Raw genomic sequence first — 17,607 nt, forward strand, 5'->3', positions numbered from 1 at the left:
ATGCCTCTGACGCCCCTGCGATGCCTCTGAGGCCCCTGCGATGCCTCTGAGGCCCTCCATGTGGCGCCAACTCCATTTGGGGAACCACTGATCAAACTAAATTAAAACAAATTTGATAAAACATGTTTGTGTGATGGTGGTGTGATGGTTTAGACCTGGTTTAGTCCTGGTTTGGACCTGGTTTAGTCCTGGTTTAGTCCTGGTTAGAATAGACTCTGTTTTGTTGATGGAATTGCGCTTTCTGATGACATCACAGAGGGATTCTAATTCTGTAATTTTTTACTTTTATTTGTCACATTTTCTTCACAAACTTCGACTTGTCAAACTGTGATCATTATTTACACATAAACAAGTCAGAATTAGACAAATGAAAGAGTTATGTTCTCTCTTTCCGTGTCTCTTCATGTCTCCGTCCTCACCTGTCTCTGGGGGTTTATGGGACGTCCGGCGACGACGCTGTGGATAGGGGCGGGGCTTGTGTCACACGGGGCGGCGTCCCTCCAGGTCGTGTTTGTGTAGCGCCTGTGAGCATTAGTGCTAATTGGTTTGCTCATAATGCCGAGTGGGAGCTAATCAGGCCAGTGTTGATGGGAGCATTAATTAGCCTCCAGCGAGCGCGGTTAACAAGGCCCGGATTCAGCCGGTGTTAGCATGACGTTAGCATGATGTTAGCATGATGTGGAGAGCGGATCGAGAACACGGCAGGTCAATTCCCTCGTGGCCTTCCTCGCGTCTGTCTCAAGCTCTGTCCAGGTTTATAATTGTACTCATAATTGTTTCCTAGCAACCAGACTGTAAACAAGAGCCAGACTCATACATACACACAAACACAAACAACACAACAGTTCTGACCTGACACAATAAGACCATAAAACACCTTTATTTAGTCCAACCATGGTTTAAACTGTCTCTGTGTCGCACACTGATGACATCACACTGATGATGTCACACTGATGACGTCACACTGGTGACGTCACACTGATTACATCACACTGATGACATCACACTGATGACATCACACTGGTGACATCACACTGATGACATCATGACTTCACACTGGTGACATCACACTGGTGACATCACACTGGCGACATCACACTGATGACATCACACTGATGACATCATGACTTCACACTGGTGACATCACACTGGTGACATCACACTGGCGACATCACACTGATGACATCACACTGATGACATCATGACATCACACTGGTGACATCACATTGATGACATCACACTGATGACATCATGACATCACATTGATGACGTCACACTGGTGACATCACACTGATGACATCACACTGATGACATCATACTGGTGACATCACACTGGTTACATCACATTGATGACATCACACTGGTGACATCACACTGGTGACATCACACTGGTGACATCACACTGATGACATCACACTGGTGACATCACACTGGTGACATCACACTGGTGACATCACACTGATGACATCACACTGATGACATCATGACATCACACTGGTGACATCACACTGGCGACATCACATTGATGACATCACAATGGCGACATCACACTGATGACATCACATTGATGACGTCACACTGGTGACGTCGCACTGGTGACATCACACTGATGACATCACACTGATGATGTCACACTGGTGACATCACATTGATGACATCACACTGATGACGTCACACTGGTGACGTCACACTGATGACATCAAACTGATGACATCATGACATCACACTGATGACATCACACTGATGACATCACACTGGCGACATCACACTAGTGACATCACACTGTTGACATCACACTGATGACGTCACACTGGTGACATCAGGCTGATGACATCACACTGATGACATCATGACATCACACTGGTGACATCACACTGATGACATCACACTGGTCCTCAGAGGCAACTGTTGTTGTGATTTTGGGCCTTACAAAAATAAATTGATTTGATTTGACTGGTGACATCACACTGATGACATCACACTGATGACATCACACTGATGACGTCACACTGGTGACATCACACTGGTGACATCACACTGATGACGTCACACTGATGACGTCACACTGGTGACACCATGACATCACACTGATGACATCACACTGATGACGTCACACTGGTGACGTCACACTAGTGACATCACACTGATGACATCACACTGATGACATCACACTGATGACATCACACTGATGACGTCACACTGATGACGTCACACTGGTGATATCACACTGATGTCATCACACTGATGATGTCACACTGGTGACATCACACTGATGACATCAAACTGATGACGTCACACTAGTGACATCACACTGATGACATCACACTGATGACGTCACACTGATGACATCATGACATCACACTGATGACATCACACTGATGACATCACACTGATGACATCACACTGATGACGTCACACTGATGACATCACACTGGTGACATCACACTGATGACATCACACTGATGACATCACACTGGTGACATCACACTGGTGACATCACACTGATGACATCATGACATCACACTGATGACATCACACTGATGACGTCACACTGGTGACGTCACACTAGTGACATCACACTGATGACATCACACTGATGACATCACACTGATGACGTCACACTGGTGACATTACACTGATGACATCACAGAGAGACTCAGCTCTACTTCTGTCGTTTTAAACTCTGGTTTGTCTAAATATCTTCACAAACGTTAACTTCACAGAAGTAAAACTGTGACATTTACCACAGATGCCCTCCCACAAACACAATGAAAACACAGTTCAACTCGATGGCGCCACCTTCAGCTCAGAACACTTTTATTAATGACATTTAATACGGTGCTTGACCAGGGGCCCCGGCGTTTGACTAGGGGCCCGGCGTTTGGCGAGGCACCACTTATTTTGCCTTCACTTCTTCTTTTTCTTGAGCAACTGAAAGAGAAAAGGACATTTAAAAACACGTCATTCATATTCATAAAACATCTGAGAAAATATAAGATGGAGAAACGTCAATTAAAGTCGATATTCAGAAAAATATGTTGAAAAAAATACCTTGTTGTGCCTGGATTTGTCCTTTTATTGCTTTATTATTTAGCTGTTTTTTATTCTGTCGTTTTTCTTTCTGATCTGGTTTTATTTTTTCATTGTTTGTTTGGATCTTGTTCTTGATATTAAACGGTGCAGCGCTCCCTAAGTGAATGACCTCTGACCTCCAGCGCTCCCTAAGTGAATGACCTCTGACCTCTGACCTCCAGCACTCCCTAAGTGAATGACCTCTGACCTCCAGCGCTCCCTAAGTGAATGACCTCTGACCTCTGACCTGCATCACTCCCTAAGTGAATGACCTCTGACCTTGGACCTCCAGCGCTCCCTCAGTGAATGACCTCTGACCTTTCTGACCTTGGACCTCCAGCGCTCCCTCCGTGAATGACCTTTGACCTCGGACCTCCAGCGCTCCCCAAGTGAATGACCTCTGACCTCGGACCTCCAATGCTCCCTAAGTGAATGACCTCTGACCTCGGACCTCCAGCGCTCCCTAAGTGAATGACCTCTGACCTCGGACCTCCAATGCTCCCTAAGTGAATGAGCTCGGACCTCCAGCGCTCCCTAAGTGAATGACCTCTGACCTTGGACCTCCAGCGCTCCCTCCGTGAATGACCTTTGACCTCGGACCTCCAGTGCTCCCTAAGTGAATGACCTCTGACCTCGGACCTCCAATGCTCCCTAAGTGAATGACCTCTGACCTTGGACCTCCAGCGCTCCCTAAGTGAATGACCTCTGACCTTGGACCTCCAGAGCTCCCTCAGTGAATGACCTCTGACCTCGGACCTCCAGTGCTCCCTAAGTGAATGACCTCTGACCTCGGACCTCCAGTGGTCCCTAAGTGAATGACCTCTGACCTCGGACCTCCAGTGCCCCCTAAGTGAATGACCTCTGACCTTGGACCTCCAGCGCTCCCAAGTGAATGACCTCGGACCTCCAGCGCTCCCTAAGTGAATGACCTCTGACCTCGGACCTCCAGTACTCCCTCAGTGAATGACCTCTGACCTCCAGCGCTCCCTTAGTGAATGACCTCTGACCTCGGACCTCCAGTGCCCCCTAAGTGAATGACCTCGGACCTCCAGTACTCCCTCAGTGAATGACCTCTGACCTCGGACCTCCAGTGGCCCCTAAGTAAATGACCTCTGACCTTGGACCTCCAGCGCTCCCAAGTGAATGACCTCGGACCTCCAGCGCTCCCTAAGTGAATGACCTCTGACCTCGGACCTCCAGTACTCCCTCAGTGAATGACCTCTGACCTCGGACCTCCAATGCTCACTAAGTGAATGACCTCTGACCTCGGACTTCCAGCGCTCGGACCTCCAGCGCTCCCTAAGTGAATGAGCTCTGACCTCCAGCACTCCCTAAGTGAATGACCTCTGACCTTGGACCTCCAGCGCTCCCTCCGTGAATGACCTTTGACCTCGGACCTCCAGCGCTCCTTAAGTGAATGACCTCTGACCTCGGACCTCCAATGCTCCCTAAGTGAATGACCTCTGACCTTGGACCTCCAGCGCTCCCAAGTGAATGACCTCGGACCTCCAGCGTTCCCTAAGTGAATGACCTCTGACCTCGGACCTCCAGTACTCCCTCAGTGAATGACCTCTGACCTCCAGTGCCCCCTAAGTGAATGACCTCTGACCTTGGACCTCCAGCGCTCCCAAGTGAATGACCTCGGACCTCCATTGCTCCCTAAGTGAATGACCTCTGACCTCGGACCTCCAGTACTCCCTCAGTGAATGACCTCTGACCTCTGACCTCCAGCGCTCCCTTAGTGAATGACCTCTGATCTCGGACCTCCAGTGCCTCCTAAGTGAATGACCTCGGACCTCCAGTACTCCCTCAGTGAATGACCTCTGACCTCCAGCGCTCCCTTAGTGAATGAACTCTGACCTCTGACCTCCAGCACTCCCTCAGTGAATGACCTCTGACCTCCAGCGCTCCCTAAGTGAATGACCTCTGACCTTGGACCTCCAGCGCTCCCTAAGTGAATGACCTCTGACCTCGGACCTCCAGCGCTCCCTCAGTGAATGACCTCTGACCTTGGACCTCCAGCACTCCCTAAGTGAATGAACTTGGACCTCCAGCGCTCCCTAAGTGAATGACCTCTGACCTCGGACCTCCAGCGCTCCCTAAGTGAATGACCTCTGACCTCGGACCTCCAGCTCTCCCTAAGTGAATGACCTCTGACCTCTGACCTCCAGCACTCCCTAAGTGAATGACCTCTGACCTTGGACCTCCAGCGCTCCCTCAGTGAATGACCTCTGACCTTTCTGACCTTGGACCTCCAGCGCTCCCTCCGTGAATGACCTTTGACCTCGGACCTCCAGCGCTCCCCAAGTGAATGACCTCTGACCTCGGACCTCCAATGCTCCCTAAGTGAATGACCTCTGACCTCGGACCTCCAGCGCTCCCTAAGTGAATGACCTCTGACCTCGGACCACCAATGCTCCCTAAGTGAATGACCTCTGACCTCGGACCTCCAGCGCTCGGACCTCCAGCGCTCCCTAAGTGAATGAGCTCTGACCTCCAGCGCTCCCTAAGTGAATGACCTCTGACCTCTGACCTCCAGCGCTCCCTTAGTGAATGACCTCTGACCTCGGACCTCCAATGCTCCCTAAGTGAATGACCTCTGACCTTGGACCTCCAATGCTCCCTAAGTGAATGACCTCTGACCTCTGACCTCCAGCACTCCCTAAGTGAATGACCTCTGACCTCCAGCGCTCCCTAAGTGAATGACCTCTGACCTCTGACCTGCAGCACTCCCTAAGTGAATGACCTCTGACCTTGGACCTCCAGCGCTCCCTCAGTGAATGACCTCTGACCTTTCTGACCTTGGACCTCCAGCGCTCCCTCCGTGAATGACCTTTGACCTCGGACCTCCAGCGCTCCCCAAGTGAATGACCTCTGACCTCGGACCTCCAGTACTCCCTCAGTGAATGACCTCTGACCTCTGACCTCCAGCGCTCCCTTAGTGAATGACCTCTGATCTCGGACCTCCAGTACTCCCTCAGTGAATGACCTCTGACCTCCAGCGCTCCCTTAGTGAATGAACTCTGACCTCTGACCTCCAGCACTCCCTCAGTGAATGACCTCTGACCTCCAGCGCTCCCTAAGTGAATGACCTCTGACCTTGGACCTCCAGCGCTCCCTAAGTGAATGACCTCTGACCTCGGACCTCCAGCGCTCCCTCAGTGAATGACCTCTGACCTTGGACCTCCAGCACTCCCTAAGTGAATGAACTTGGACCTCCAGCGCTCCCTAAGTGAATGACCTCTGACCTCGGACCTCCAGCGCTCCCTAAGTGAATGACCTCTGACCTTGGACCTCCAGCTCTCCCTAAGTGAATGACCTCTGACCTCTGACCTCCAGCACTCCCTAAGTGAATGACCTCTGACCTTGGACCTCCAGCGCTCCCTCAGTGAATGACCTCTGACCTTTCTGACCTTGGACCTCCAGCGCTCCCTCCGTGAATGACCTTTGACCTCGGACCTCCAGCGCTCCCCAAGTGAATGACCTCTGACCTCGGACCACCAATGCTCCCTAAGTGAATGACCTCTGACCTCGGACCTCCAGCGCTCCCTAAGTGAATGACCTCTGACCTCGGACCACCAATGCTCCCTAAGTGAATGACCTCTGACCTCGGACCTCCAGCGCTCGGACCTCCAGCGCTCCCTAAGTGAATGAGCTCTGACCTCCAGCGCTCCCTAAGTGAATGACCTCTGACCTCCAGCGCTCCCTTAGTGAATGACCTCTGACCTCGGACCTCCAATGCTCCCTAAGTGAATGACCTCTGACCTTGGACCTCCAATGCTCCCTAAGTGAATGACCTCTGACCTCTGACCTCCAGCACTCCCTAAGTGAATGACCTCTGACCTCCAGCGCTCCCTAAGTGAATGACCTCTGACCTCTGACCTGCAGCACTCCCTAAGTGAATGACCTCTGACCTTGGACCTCCAGCGCTCCCTAAGTGAATGACCTCTGACCTTGGACCTCCAGCGCTCCCTCCGTGAATGACCTTTGACCTCGGACCTCCAGTGCTCCCTAAGTGAATGACCTCTGACCTCGGACCTCCAATGCTCCCTAAGTGAATGACCTCTGACCTTGGACCTCCAGCGCTCCCTAAGTGAATGACCTCTGACCTTGGACCTCCAGAGCTCCCTCAGTGAATGACCTCTGACCTCGGACCTCCAGTGCTCCCTAAGTGAATGACCTCTGACCTCGGACCTCCAGTGCTCCCTAAGTGAATGACCTCTGACCTCGGACCTCCAGTGCCCCCTAAGTGAATGACCTCTGACCTTGGACCTCCAGCGCTCCCTAAGTGAATGACCTCTGACCTCGGACCTCCAGCGCTCCCTCAGTGAATGACCTCTGACCTTGGACCTCCAGCACTCCCTAAGTGAATGAACTTGGACCTCCAGCGCTCCCTAAGTGAATGACCTCTGACCTCGGACCTCCAGCGCTCCCTAAGTGAATGACCTCTGACCTCGGACCTCCAGCTCTCCCTAAGTGAATGACCTCTGACCTCTGACCTCCAGCACTCCCTAAGTGAATGACCTCTGACCTTGGACCTCCAGCGCTCCCTCCGTGAATGACCTTTGACCTCGGACCTCCAGCGCTCCTTAAGTGAATGACCTCTGACCTCGGACCTCCAATGCTCCCTAAGTGAATGACCTCTGACCTTGGACCTCCAGCGCTCCCTCAGTGAATGACCTCTGACCTCGGACCTCCAGCGCTCCCTCAGCAAATGACCTCTGACCTCCAGCTTGTAACGCTCCCTCAGTAAATGACCTCTGACCTTGGACCTCCAGCGCTCCCTAAGTGAATGACCTCTAACCTCGGACCTCCAGCACTCCCTCAGTGAATGACCTCTGACCTCGGACCTCCAGCGCTCCCTAAGTGAATGACCTCTGACCTTGGACCTCCAGTGCCCCCTAAGTGAATGACCTCTGACCTCGGACCTCCAGTACTCCCTCAGTGAATGACCTCTGACCTCCAGTGCCCCCTAAGTGAATGACCTCTGACCTTGGACCTCCAGCGCTCCCAAGTGAATGACCTCGGACCTCCAGCGCTCCCTAAGTGAATGACCTCTGACCTCGGACCTCCAGTACTCCCTCAGTGAATGACCTCTGACCTCTGACCTCCAGCGCTCCCTTAGTGAATGACCTCTGATCTCGGACCTCCAGTGCCTCCTAAGTGAATGACCTCGGACCTCCAGTACTCCCTCAGTGAATGACCTCTGACCTCCAGCGCTCCCTTAGTGAATGAACTCTGACCTCGGACCTCCAGCACTCCCTCAGTGAATGACCTCTGACCTCCAGCGCTCCCTAAGTGAATGACCTCTGACCTTGGACCTCCAGCGCTCCCTAAGTGAATGACCTCTGACCTCGGACCTCCAGCGCTCCCTCAGTGAATGACCTCTGACCTTGGACCTCCAGCACTCCCTAAGTGAATGAACTTGGACCTCCAGCGCTCCCTAAGTGAATGACCTCTGACCTCGGACCTCCAGCGCTCCCTAAGTGAATGACCTCTGACCTCGGACCTCCAGCTCTCCCTAAGTGAATGACCTCTGACCTCTGACCTCCAGCACTCCCTAAGTGAATGACCTCTGACCTTGGACCTCCAGCGCTCCCTCAGTGAATGACCTCTGACCTTTCTGACCTTGGATCTCCAGCGCTCCCTCCGTGAATGACCTTTGACCTCGGACCTCCAGCGCTCCCCAAGTGAATGACCTCTGACCTCGGACCTCCAATGCTCCCTAAGTGAATGACCTCTGACCTCGGACCTCCAGCGCTCCCTAAGTGAATGACCTCTGACCTCGGACCACCAATGCTCCCTAAGTGAATGACCTCTGACCTCGGACCTCCAGCGCTCGGACCTCCAGCGCTCCCTAAGTGAATGAGCTCTGACCTCCAGCGCTCCCTAAGTGAATGACCTCTGACCTCTGACCTCCAGCGCTCCCTTAGTGAATGACCTCTGACCTCGGACCTCCAATGCTCCCTAAGTGAATGACCTCTGACCTTGGACCTCCAGCGCTCCCTCCGTGAATGACCTTTGACCTCGGACCTCCAGCGCTCCTTAAGTGAATGACCTCTGACCTCGGACCTCCAATGCTCCCTAAGTGAATGACCTCTGACCTTGGACCTCCAGCGCTCCCTCAGTGAATGACCTCTGACCTCGGACCTCCAGCTCTCCCTAAGTGAATGACCTCTGACCTCTGACCTCCAGCTCTCCCTAAGTGAATGACCTCTGACCTCCAGCACTCCCTAAGTGAATGACCTCTGACCTTGGACCTCCAGCGCTCCCTCCGTGAATGACCTTTGACCTCGGACCTCCAGTGCTCCCCAAGTGAATGACCTCTGACCTCGGACCTCCAATGCTCCCTAAGTGAATGACCTCTGACCTCGGACCTCCAATGCTCCCTAAGTGAATGACCTCTGACCTTGGACCTCCAGCGCTCCCTCAGTGAATGACCTCTGACCTCGGACCTCCAGCTCTCCCTAAGTGAATGACCTCTGACCTCTGACCTCCAGCACTCCCTAAGTGAATGACCTCTGACCTTGGACCTCCAGCGCTCCCTCAGTGAATGACCTCTGACCTTTCTGACCTTGGACCTCCAGCGCTCCCTCCGTGAATGACCTTTGACCTCGGACCTCCAGCGCTCCCCAAGTGAATGACCTCTGACCTCGGACCTCCAATGCTCCCTAAGTGAATGACCTCTGACCTCGGACCTCCAGCGCTCCCTAAGTGAATGACCTCTGACCTCGGACCACCAATGCTCCCTAAGTGAATGACCTCTGACCTCGGACCTCCAGCGCTCGGACCTCCAGCGCTCCCTAAGTGAATGAGCTCTGACATCCAGCGCTCCCTAAGTGAATGACCTCTGACCTCTGACCTCCAGCGCTCCCTTAGTGAATGACCTCTGACCTCGGACCTCCAATGCTCCCTAAGTGAATGACCTCTGACCTTGGACCTCCAGCGCTCCCTCCGTGAATGACCTTTGACCTCGGACCTCCAGCGCTCCTTAAGTGAATGACCTCTGACCTCGGACCTCCAATGCTCCCTAAGTGAATGACCTCTGACCTTGGACCTCCAGCGCTCCCTCAGTGAATGACCTCTGACCTCGGACCTCCAGCGCTCCCTCAGCAAATGACCTCTGACCTCCAGCTTGTAACGCTCCCTCAGTAAATGACCTCTGACCTTGGACCTCCAGCGCTCCCTCAGTGAATGACCTCTGACCTCGGACCTCCAGCGCTCCCTAAGTGAATGACCTCTGACCTTGGACCTCCAGTGCCCCCTAAGTGAATGACCTCTGACCTTGGACCTCCAGCGCTCCCAAGTGAATGACCTCGGACCTCCAGCGCTCCCTAAGTGAATGACCTCTAACCTCGGACCTCCAGTACTCCCTCAGTGAATGACCTCTTACCTCCAGTGCCCCCTAAGTGAATGACCTCTGACCTTGGACCTCCAGCGCTCCCAAGTGAATGACCTCGGACCTCCAGCGCTCCCTAAGTGAATGACCTCTGACCTCGGACCTCCAGTACTCCCTCAGTGAATGACCTCTGACCTCCAGCGCTCCCTTAGTGAATGACCTCTGACCTCGGACCTCCAGTGCCTCCTAAGTGAATGACCTCGGACCTCCAGTACTCCCTCAGTGAATGACCTCTGACCTCCAGCACTCCCTTAGTGAATGAACTCTGACCTCGGACCTCCAGCACTCCCTCAGTGAATGACCTCTGACCTCCAGCGCTCCCTAAGTGAATGACCTCTGACCTTGGACCTCCAGCGCTCCCTAAGTGAATGACCTCTGACCTTGGACCTCCAGCACTCCCTAAGTGAATGAACTTGGACCTCCAGCGTTCCCTCAGTGAATGACCTTGGACCTCCAGTGCTCCCTAAGTGAATGACCTCTGACCTCGGACCTCCAGCGCTCCCTAAGTGAATGACCTCTGACCTCGAACCTCCAGCACTCCCTCAGTGAATGACCTCTGACCTCTGACCTCCAGCGCTCCCTAAGTGAATGACCTCTGACCTCGGACCTCCAGCGCTCCCTATGTGAATGACCTCTGACCTTGGACCTCCAGCGCTCCCTCAGTGAATGACCTCTGACCTTGGACCTCCAGCACTCCCTACGTGAATGACCTCGGACCTCCAGCGTTCCCTAAGTGAATGACCTCTGACCTTGGACCTCCAGCGCTCCCTCAGTGAATGACCTCTGACCTTGGACCTCCAGCACTCCCTAAGTGAATGACCTCGGACCTCCAGCGTTCCCTAAGTGAATGACCTCTGACCTTGGACCTCCAGCGCTCCCTAAGTGAATGACCTCGGACCTCCAGCGCTCCCTCAGTGAATGACCTCTGACCTTGGACCTCCAGCGCTCCCTAAGTGAATGACCTCTGACCTCGGACCTCCAATGCTCCCTAAGTGAATGACCTCTGACCTCGGACCTCCAGCGCTCGGACCTCCAGCGCTCCCTAAGTGAATGAGCTCTGACCTCCAGCACTCCCTAAGTGAATGACCTCTGACCTTGGACCTCCAGCGCTCCCTCCGTGAATGACCTTTGACCTCGGACCTCCAGCGCTCCTTAAGTGAATGACCTCTGACCTCGGACCTCCAATGCTCCCTAAGTGAATGACCTCTGACCTTGGACCTCCAGCGCTCCCTCAGTGAATGACCTCTGACCTCGGACCTCCAGCGCTCCCTCAGCAAATGACCTCTGACCTCCAGCTTGTAACGCTCCCTCAGTAAATGACCTCTGACCTTGGACCTCCAGCGCTCCCTAAGTGAATGACCTCTAACCTCGGACCTCCAATGCTCCCTAAGTGAATGACCTCTGACCTTGGACCTCCAGCGCTCCCTAAGTGAATGACCTCTGACCTTGGACCTCCAGAGCTCCCTCAGTGAATGACCTCTGACCTCGGACCTCCAGTGCTCCCTAAGTGAATGACCTCTGACCTCGGACCTCCAGTGCTCCCTAAGTGAATGACCTCTGACCTCGGACCTCCAGTGCCCCCTAAGTGAATGACCTCTGACCTTGGACCTCCAGCGCTCCCAAGTGAATGACCTCGGACCTCCAGCGCTCCCTAAGTGAATGACCTCTGACCTCGGACCTCCAGTACTCCCTCAGTGAATGACCTCTGACCTCCAGCGCTCCCTTAGTGAATGACCTCTGACTTCGGACCTCCAGTGGCCCCTAAGTGAATGACCTCGGACCTCCAGTACTCCCTCAGTGAATGACCTCTGACCTCGGACCTCCAGTGGCCCCTAAGTGAATGACCTCTGACCTTGGACCTCCAGCGCTCCCAAGTGAATGACCTCGGACCTCCAGCGCTCCCTAAGTGAATGACCTCTGACCTCGGACCTCCAGTACTCCCTCAGTGAATGACCTCTGACCTCTGACCTCCAGCGCTCCCTTAGTGAATGACCTCTGACCTCGGACTTCCAGCGCTCGGACCTCCAGCGCTCCCTAAGTGAATGAGCTCTGACCTCCAGCACTCCCTAAGTGAATGACCTGTGACCTTGGACCTCCAGCGCTCCCTCCGTGAATGACCTTTGACCTCGGACCTCCAGCGCTCCTTAAGTGAATGACCTCTGACCTCGGACCTCCAATGCTCCCTAAGTGAATGACCTCTGACCTTGGACCTCCAGCGCTCCCTCAGTGAATGACCTCTGACCTCGGACCTCCAGCGCTCCCTCAGCAAATGACCTCTGACCTCCAGCTTGTAACGCTCCCTCAGTAAATGACCTCTGACCTTGGACCTCCAGCGCTCCCTAAGTGAATGACCTCTAACCTCGGACCTCCAGCACACCCTCAGTGAATGACCTCTGACCTCGGACCTCCAGCGCTCCCTAAGTGAATGACCTCTGACCTTGGACCTCCAGTGCCCCCTAAGTGAATGACCTCTGACCTTGGACCTCCAGCGCTCCCAAGTGAATGACCTCGGACCTCCAGCGCTCCCTATGTGAATGACCTCTGACCTCGGACCTCCAGTACTCCCTCAGTGAATGACCTCTGACCTCTGACCTCCAGCGCTCCCTTAGTGAATGACCTCTGATCTCGGACCTCCAGTGCCTCCTAAGTGAATGACCTCGGACCTCCAGTACTCCCTCAGTGAATGACCTCTGACCTCCAGCGCTCCCTTAGTGAATGAACTCTGACCTCGGACCTCCAGCACTCCCTCAGTGAATGACCTCTGACCTCCAGCGCTCCCTAAGTAAATGACCTCTGACCTTGGACCTCCAGCGCTCCCTAAGTGAATGACCTCTGACCTCGGACCTCCAGCGCTCCCTCAGTGAATGACCTCTGACCTTGAACCTCCAGCACTCCCTAAGTGAATGACCTTGGACCTCCAGTGCTCCCTAAGTGAATGACCTCTGACCTCGGACCTCCAGCGCTCCCTAAGTGAATGACCTCTGACCTCTGACCTCCAGCACTCCCTAAGTGAATGACCTCTGACCTTGGACCTCCAGCGCTCCCTCAGTGAATGACCTCTGACCTTTCTGACCTCGGACCTCCAGTGCTTCCTAAGTGAATGACCTCGGACCTCCAGTACTCCCTCAGTGAATGACCTCTGACCTCCAGCGCTCCCTAAGTGAATGACCTCTGACCTTGGACCTCCAGCGCTCCCTAAGTGAATGACCTCTGACCTCGGACCTCCAGCTCTCCCTCAGTGAATGACCTTGGACCTCCAGTGCTCCCTAAGTGAATGACCTCTGACCTCGGACCTCCAGCGCTCCCTAAGTGAATGACCTCTGACCTCGAACCTCCAGCACTCCCTCAGTGAATGACCTCTGACCTCTGACCTCCAGCGCTCCCTAAGTGAATGACCTCTGACCTCGGACCTCCAGCGCTCCCTATGTGAATGACCTCTGACCTTGGACCTCCAGCGCTCCCTCAGTGAATGACCTCTGACCTTGGACCTCCAGCACTCCCTAAGTGAATGACCTCGGACCTCCAGCGTTCCCTAAGTGAATGACCTCTGACCTTGGACCTCCAGCGCTCCCTCAGTGAATGACCTCTGACCTTGGACCTCCAGCACTCCCTAAGTGAATGACCTCGGACCTCCAGCGTTCCCTAAGTGAATGACCTCTGACCTTGGACCTCCAGCGCTCCCTAAGTGAATGACCTCGGACCTCCAGCGCTCCCTCAGTGAATGACCTCTGACCTTGGACCTCCAGCGCTCCCTAAGTGAATGACCTCTGACCTCGGACCTCCAATGCTCCCTAAGTGAATGACCTCTGACCTCGGACCTCCAGCGCTCGGACCTCCAGCGCTCCCTATGTGAATGACCTCTGACCTCGGACCTCCAGTACTCCCTCAGTGAATGACCTCTGACCTCTGACCTCCAGCGCTCCCTTAGTGAATGACCTCTGATCTCGGACCTCCAGTGCCTCCTAAGTGAATGACCTCGGACCTCCAGTACTCCCTCAGTGAATGACCTCTGACCTCCAGCGCTCCCTTAGTGAATGAACTCTGACCTCGGACCTCCAGCACTCCCTCAGTGAATGACCTCTGACCTCCAGCGCTCCCTAAGTAAATGACCTCTGACCTTGGACCTCCAGCGCTCCCTAAGTGAATGACCTCTGACCTCGGACCTCCAGCGCTCCCTCAGTGAATGACCTCTGACCTTGAACCTCCAGCACTCCCTAAGTGAATGACCTTGGACCTCCAGTGCTCCCTAAGTGAATGACCTCTGACCTCGGACCTCCAGCGCTCCCTAAGTGAATGACCTCTGACCTCTGACCTCCAGCACTCCCTAAGTGAATGACCTCTGACCTTGGACCTCCAGCGCTCCCTCAGTGAATGACCTCTGACCTTTCTGACCTCGGACCTCCAGTGCTTCCTAAGTGAATGACCTCGGACCTCCAGTACTCCCTCAGTGAATGACCTCTGACCTCCAGCGCTCCCTAAGTGAATGACCTCTGACCTTGGACCTCCAGCGCTCCCTCAGTGAATGACCTCTGACCTCGGACCTCCAGCTCTCCCTCAGTGAATGACCTTGGACCTCCAGTGTTCCCTAAGTGAATGACCTCTGACCTCGGACCTCCAGCGCTCCCTAAGTGAATGACCTCTGACCTCGAACCTCCAGCACTCCCTCAGTGAATGACCTCTGACCTCTGACCTCCAGCGCTCCCTAAGTGAATGACCTCTGACCTCGGACCTCCAGCGCTCCCTATGTGAATGACCTCTGACCTTGGACCTCCAGCGCTCCCTCAGTGAATGACCTCTGACCTTGGACCTCCAGCACTCCCTAAGTGAATGACCTCGGACCTCCAGCGTTCCCTAAGTGAATGACCTCTGACCTTGGACCTCCAGCGCTCCCTCAGTGAATGACCTCTGACCTTGGACCTCCAGCACTCCCTAAGTGAATGACCTCGGACCTCCAGCGTTCCCTAAGTGAATGACCTCTGACCTTGGACCTCCAGCGCTCCCTAAGTGAATGACCTCGGACCTCCAGCGCTCCCTCAGTGAATGACCTCTGACCTTGGACCTCCAGCGCTCCCTAAGTGAATGACCTCTGACCTCGGACCTCCAATGCTCCCTAAGTGAATGACCTCTGACCTCGGACCTCCAGCGCTCGGACCTTGAATGACCTCTGACCTTGGAGGTCCGAGGTCATTCACTTAGGAGGCACTGGAGGTCCGAGATCAGAGGTCATTCACTTAGGGAACGCTGGAGGTCCGAGGTCATTCACTTAGGGAGTGCTGGAGGTCCCTCAGTGAATGACCTCTGACCTCCAGCGCTCCCTAAGTGAATGACCTCTGACCTCGGACCTCCAGCGCTCCCTAAGTGAATGACCTCTGACCTCGGACCTCCAGTACTCCCTCAGTGAATGACCTCTGACCTCTGACCTCCAGCGCTCCCTTAGTGAATGACCTCTGATCTCGGACCTCCAGTGCCTCCTAAGTGAATGACCTCGGACCTCCAGTACTCCCTCAGTGAATGACCTCTGACCTCCAGCGCTCCCTTAGTGAATGAACTCTGACCTCGGACCTCCAGCACTCCCTCAGTGAATGACCTCTGACCTCCAGCGCTCCCTAAGTGAATGACCTCTGACCTTGGACCTCCAGCGCTCCCTAAGTGAATGACCTCTGACCTCGGACCTCCAGCGCTCCCTCAGTGAATGACCTCTGACCTTGGACCTCCAGCACTCCCTAAGTGAATGAACTTGGACCTCCAGCGCTCCCTAAGTGAATGACCTCTGACCTCGGACCTCCAGCTCTCCCTAAGTGAATGACCTCCGACCTCTGACCTCCAGCACTCCCTAAGTGAATGACCTCTGACCTTGGACCTCCAGCGCTCCCTAAGTGAATGACCTCTGACCTCGAACCTCCAGCACTCCCTCAGTGAATGACCTCTGACCTCTGACCTCCAGCGCTCCCTAAGTGAATGACCTCTGACCTCGGACCTCCAGCGCTCCCTATGTGAATGACCTCTGACCTTGGACCTCCAGCGCTCCCTCAGTGAATGACCTCTGACCTTGGACCTCCAGCACTCCCTAAGTGAATGACCTCGGACCTCCAGCGTTCCCTAAGTGAATGACCTCTGACCTTGGACCTCCAGCGCTCCCTAAGTGAATGACCTCGGACCTCCAGCGCTCCCTCAGTGAATGACCTCTGACCTTGGACCTCCAGCGCTCCCTAAGTGAATGACCTCTGACCTCGGACCTCCAATGCTCCCTAAGTGAATGACCTCTGACCTCGGACCTCCAGCGCTCGGACCTCCAGCGCTCGGACCTCCAGCGCTCCCTAAGTGAATGAGCTCTGACCTCCAGCACTCCCTAAGTGAATGACCTGTGACCTTGGACCTCCAGCGCTCCCTCCGTGAATGACCTTTGACCTCGGACCTACAGCGCTCCTTAAGTGAATGACCTCTGACCTCGGACCTCCAATGCTCCCTAAGTGAATGACCTCTGACCTCGGACCTCCAGCGCTCCCTCAGCAAATGACCTCTGACCTCCAGCTTGTAACGCTCCCTCAGTAAATGACCTCTGACCTTGGACCTCCAGCGCTCCCTAAGTGAATGACCTCTAACCTCGGACCTCCAGCACTCCCTCAGTGAATGACCTCTGACCTCGGACCTCCAGCGCTCCCTAAGTGAATGACCTCTGACCTTGGACCTCCAGTGCCCCCTAAGTGAATGACCTCTGACCTTGGACCTCCAGCGCTCCCAAGTGAATGACCTCGGACCTCCAGCGCTCCCTAAGTGAATGACCTCTGACCTCGGACCTCCAGCGCTCCCTAAGTGAATGACCTCTGACCTCGGACCTCCAGTACTCCCTCAGTGAATGACCTCTGACCTCTGACCTCCAGCGCTCCCTTAGTGAATGACCTCTGATCTCGGACCTCCAGTGCCTCCTAAGTGAATGACCTCGGACCTCCAGTACTCCCTCAGTGAATGACCTCTGACCTCCAGCGCTCCCTTAGTGAATGAACTCTGACCTCCAGCGCTCCCTAAGTGAATGACCTCTGACCTTGGACCTCCAGCGCTCCCAAGTGAATGACCTCGGACCTCCAGCGCTCCCAAAGTGAATGACCTCTGACCTCGGACCTCCAGCGCTCCCTAAG

General features: G+C 54.5%; 1 protein-coding gene across 1 annotated transcript in view; it reads right to left on the reverse strand.

The window, feature by feature from the left end:
- Window positions 1-2,783: 2,783 nt before the first annotated feature.
- LOC140360216 (myosin-binding protein C, fast-type-like) overlaps window positions 2,784-17,607 on the reverse strand; it is a 159,855-nt gene continuing 145,031 nt past the window's right edge. The window contains exon 27 of the mRNA XM_072445420.1: window positions 2,784-2,931. Coding sequence (XP_072301521.1) covers window positions 2,897-2,931 — 35 coding nt within the window. The 3' untranslated portion in view covers window positions 2,784-2,896. The remainder of the gene's footprint in view (window positions 2,932-17,607) is intronic.

This window comes from Eucyclogobius newberryi, unplaced genomic scaffold, assembly GCF_026437365.1.
Source record: "Eucyclogobius newberryi isolate DKJ021-1_F unplaced genomic scaffold, fEucNew1.0.hap1 SCAF_145, whole genome shotgun sequence".
Classification (NCBI taxonomy): Eukaryota; Metazoa; Chordata; class Actinopteri; order Gobiiformes; family Gobiidae; genus Eucyclogobius; species Eucyclogobius newberryi.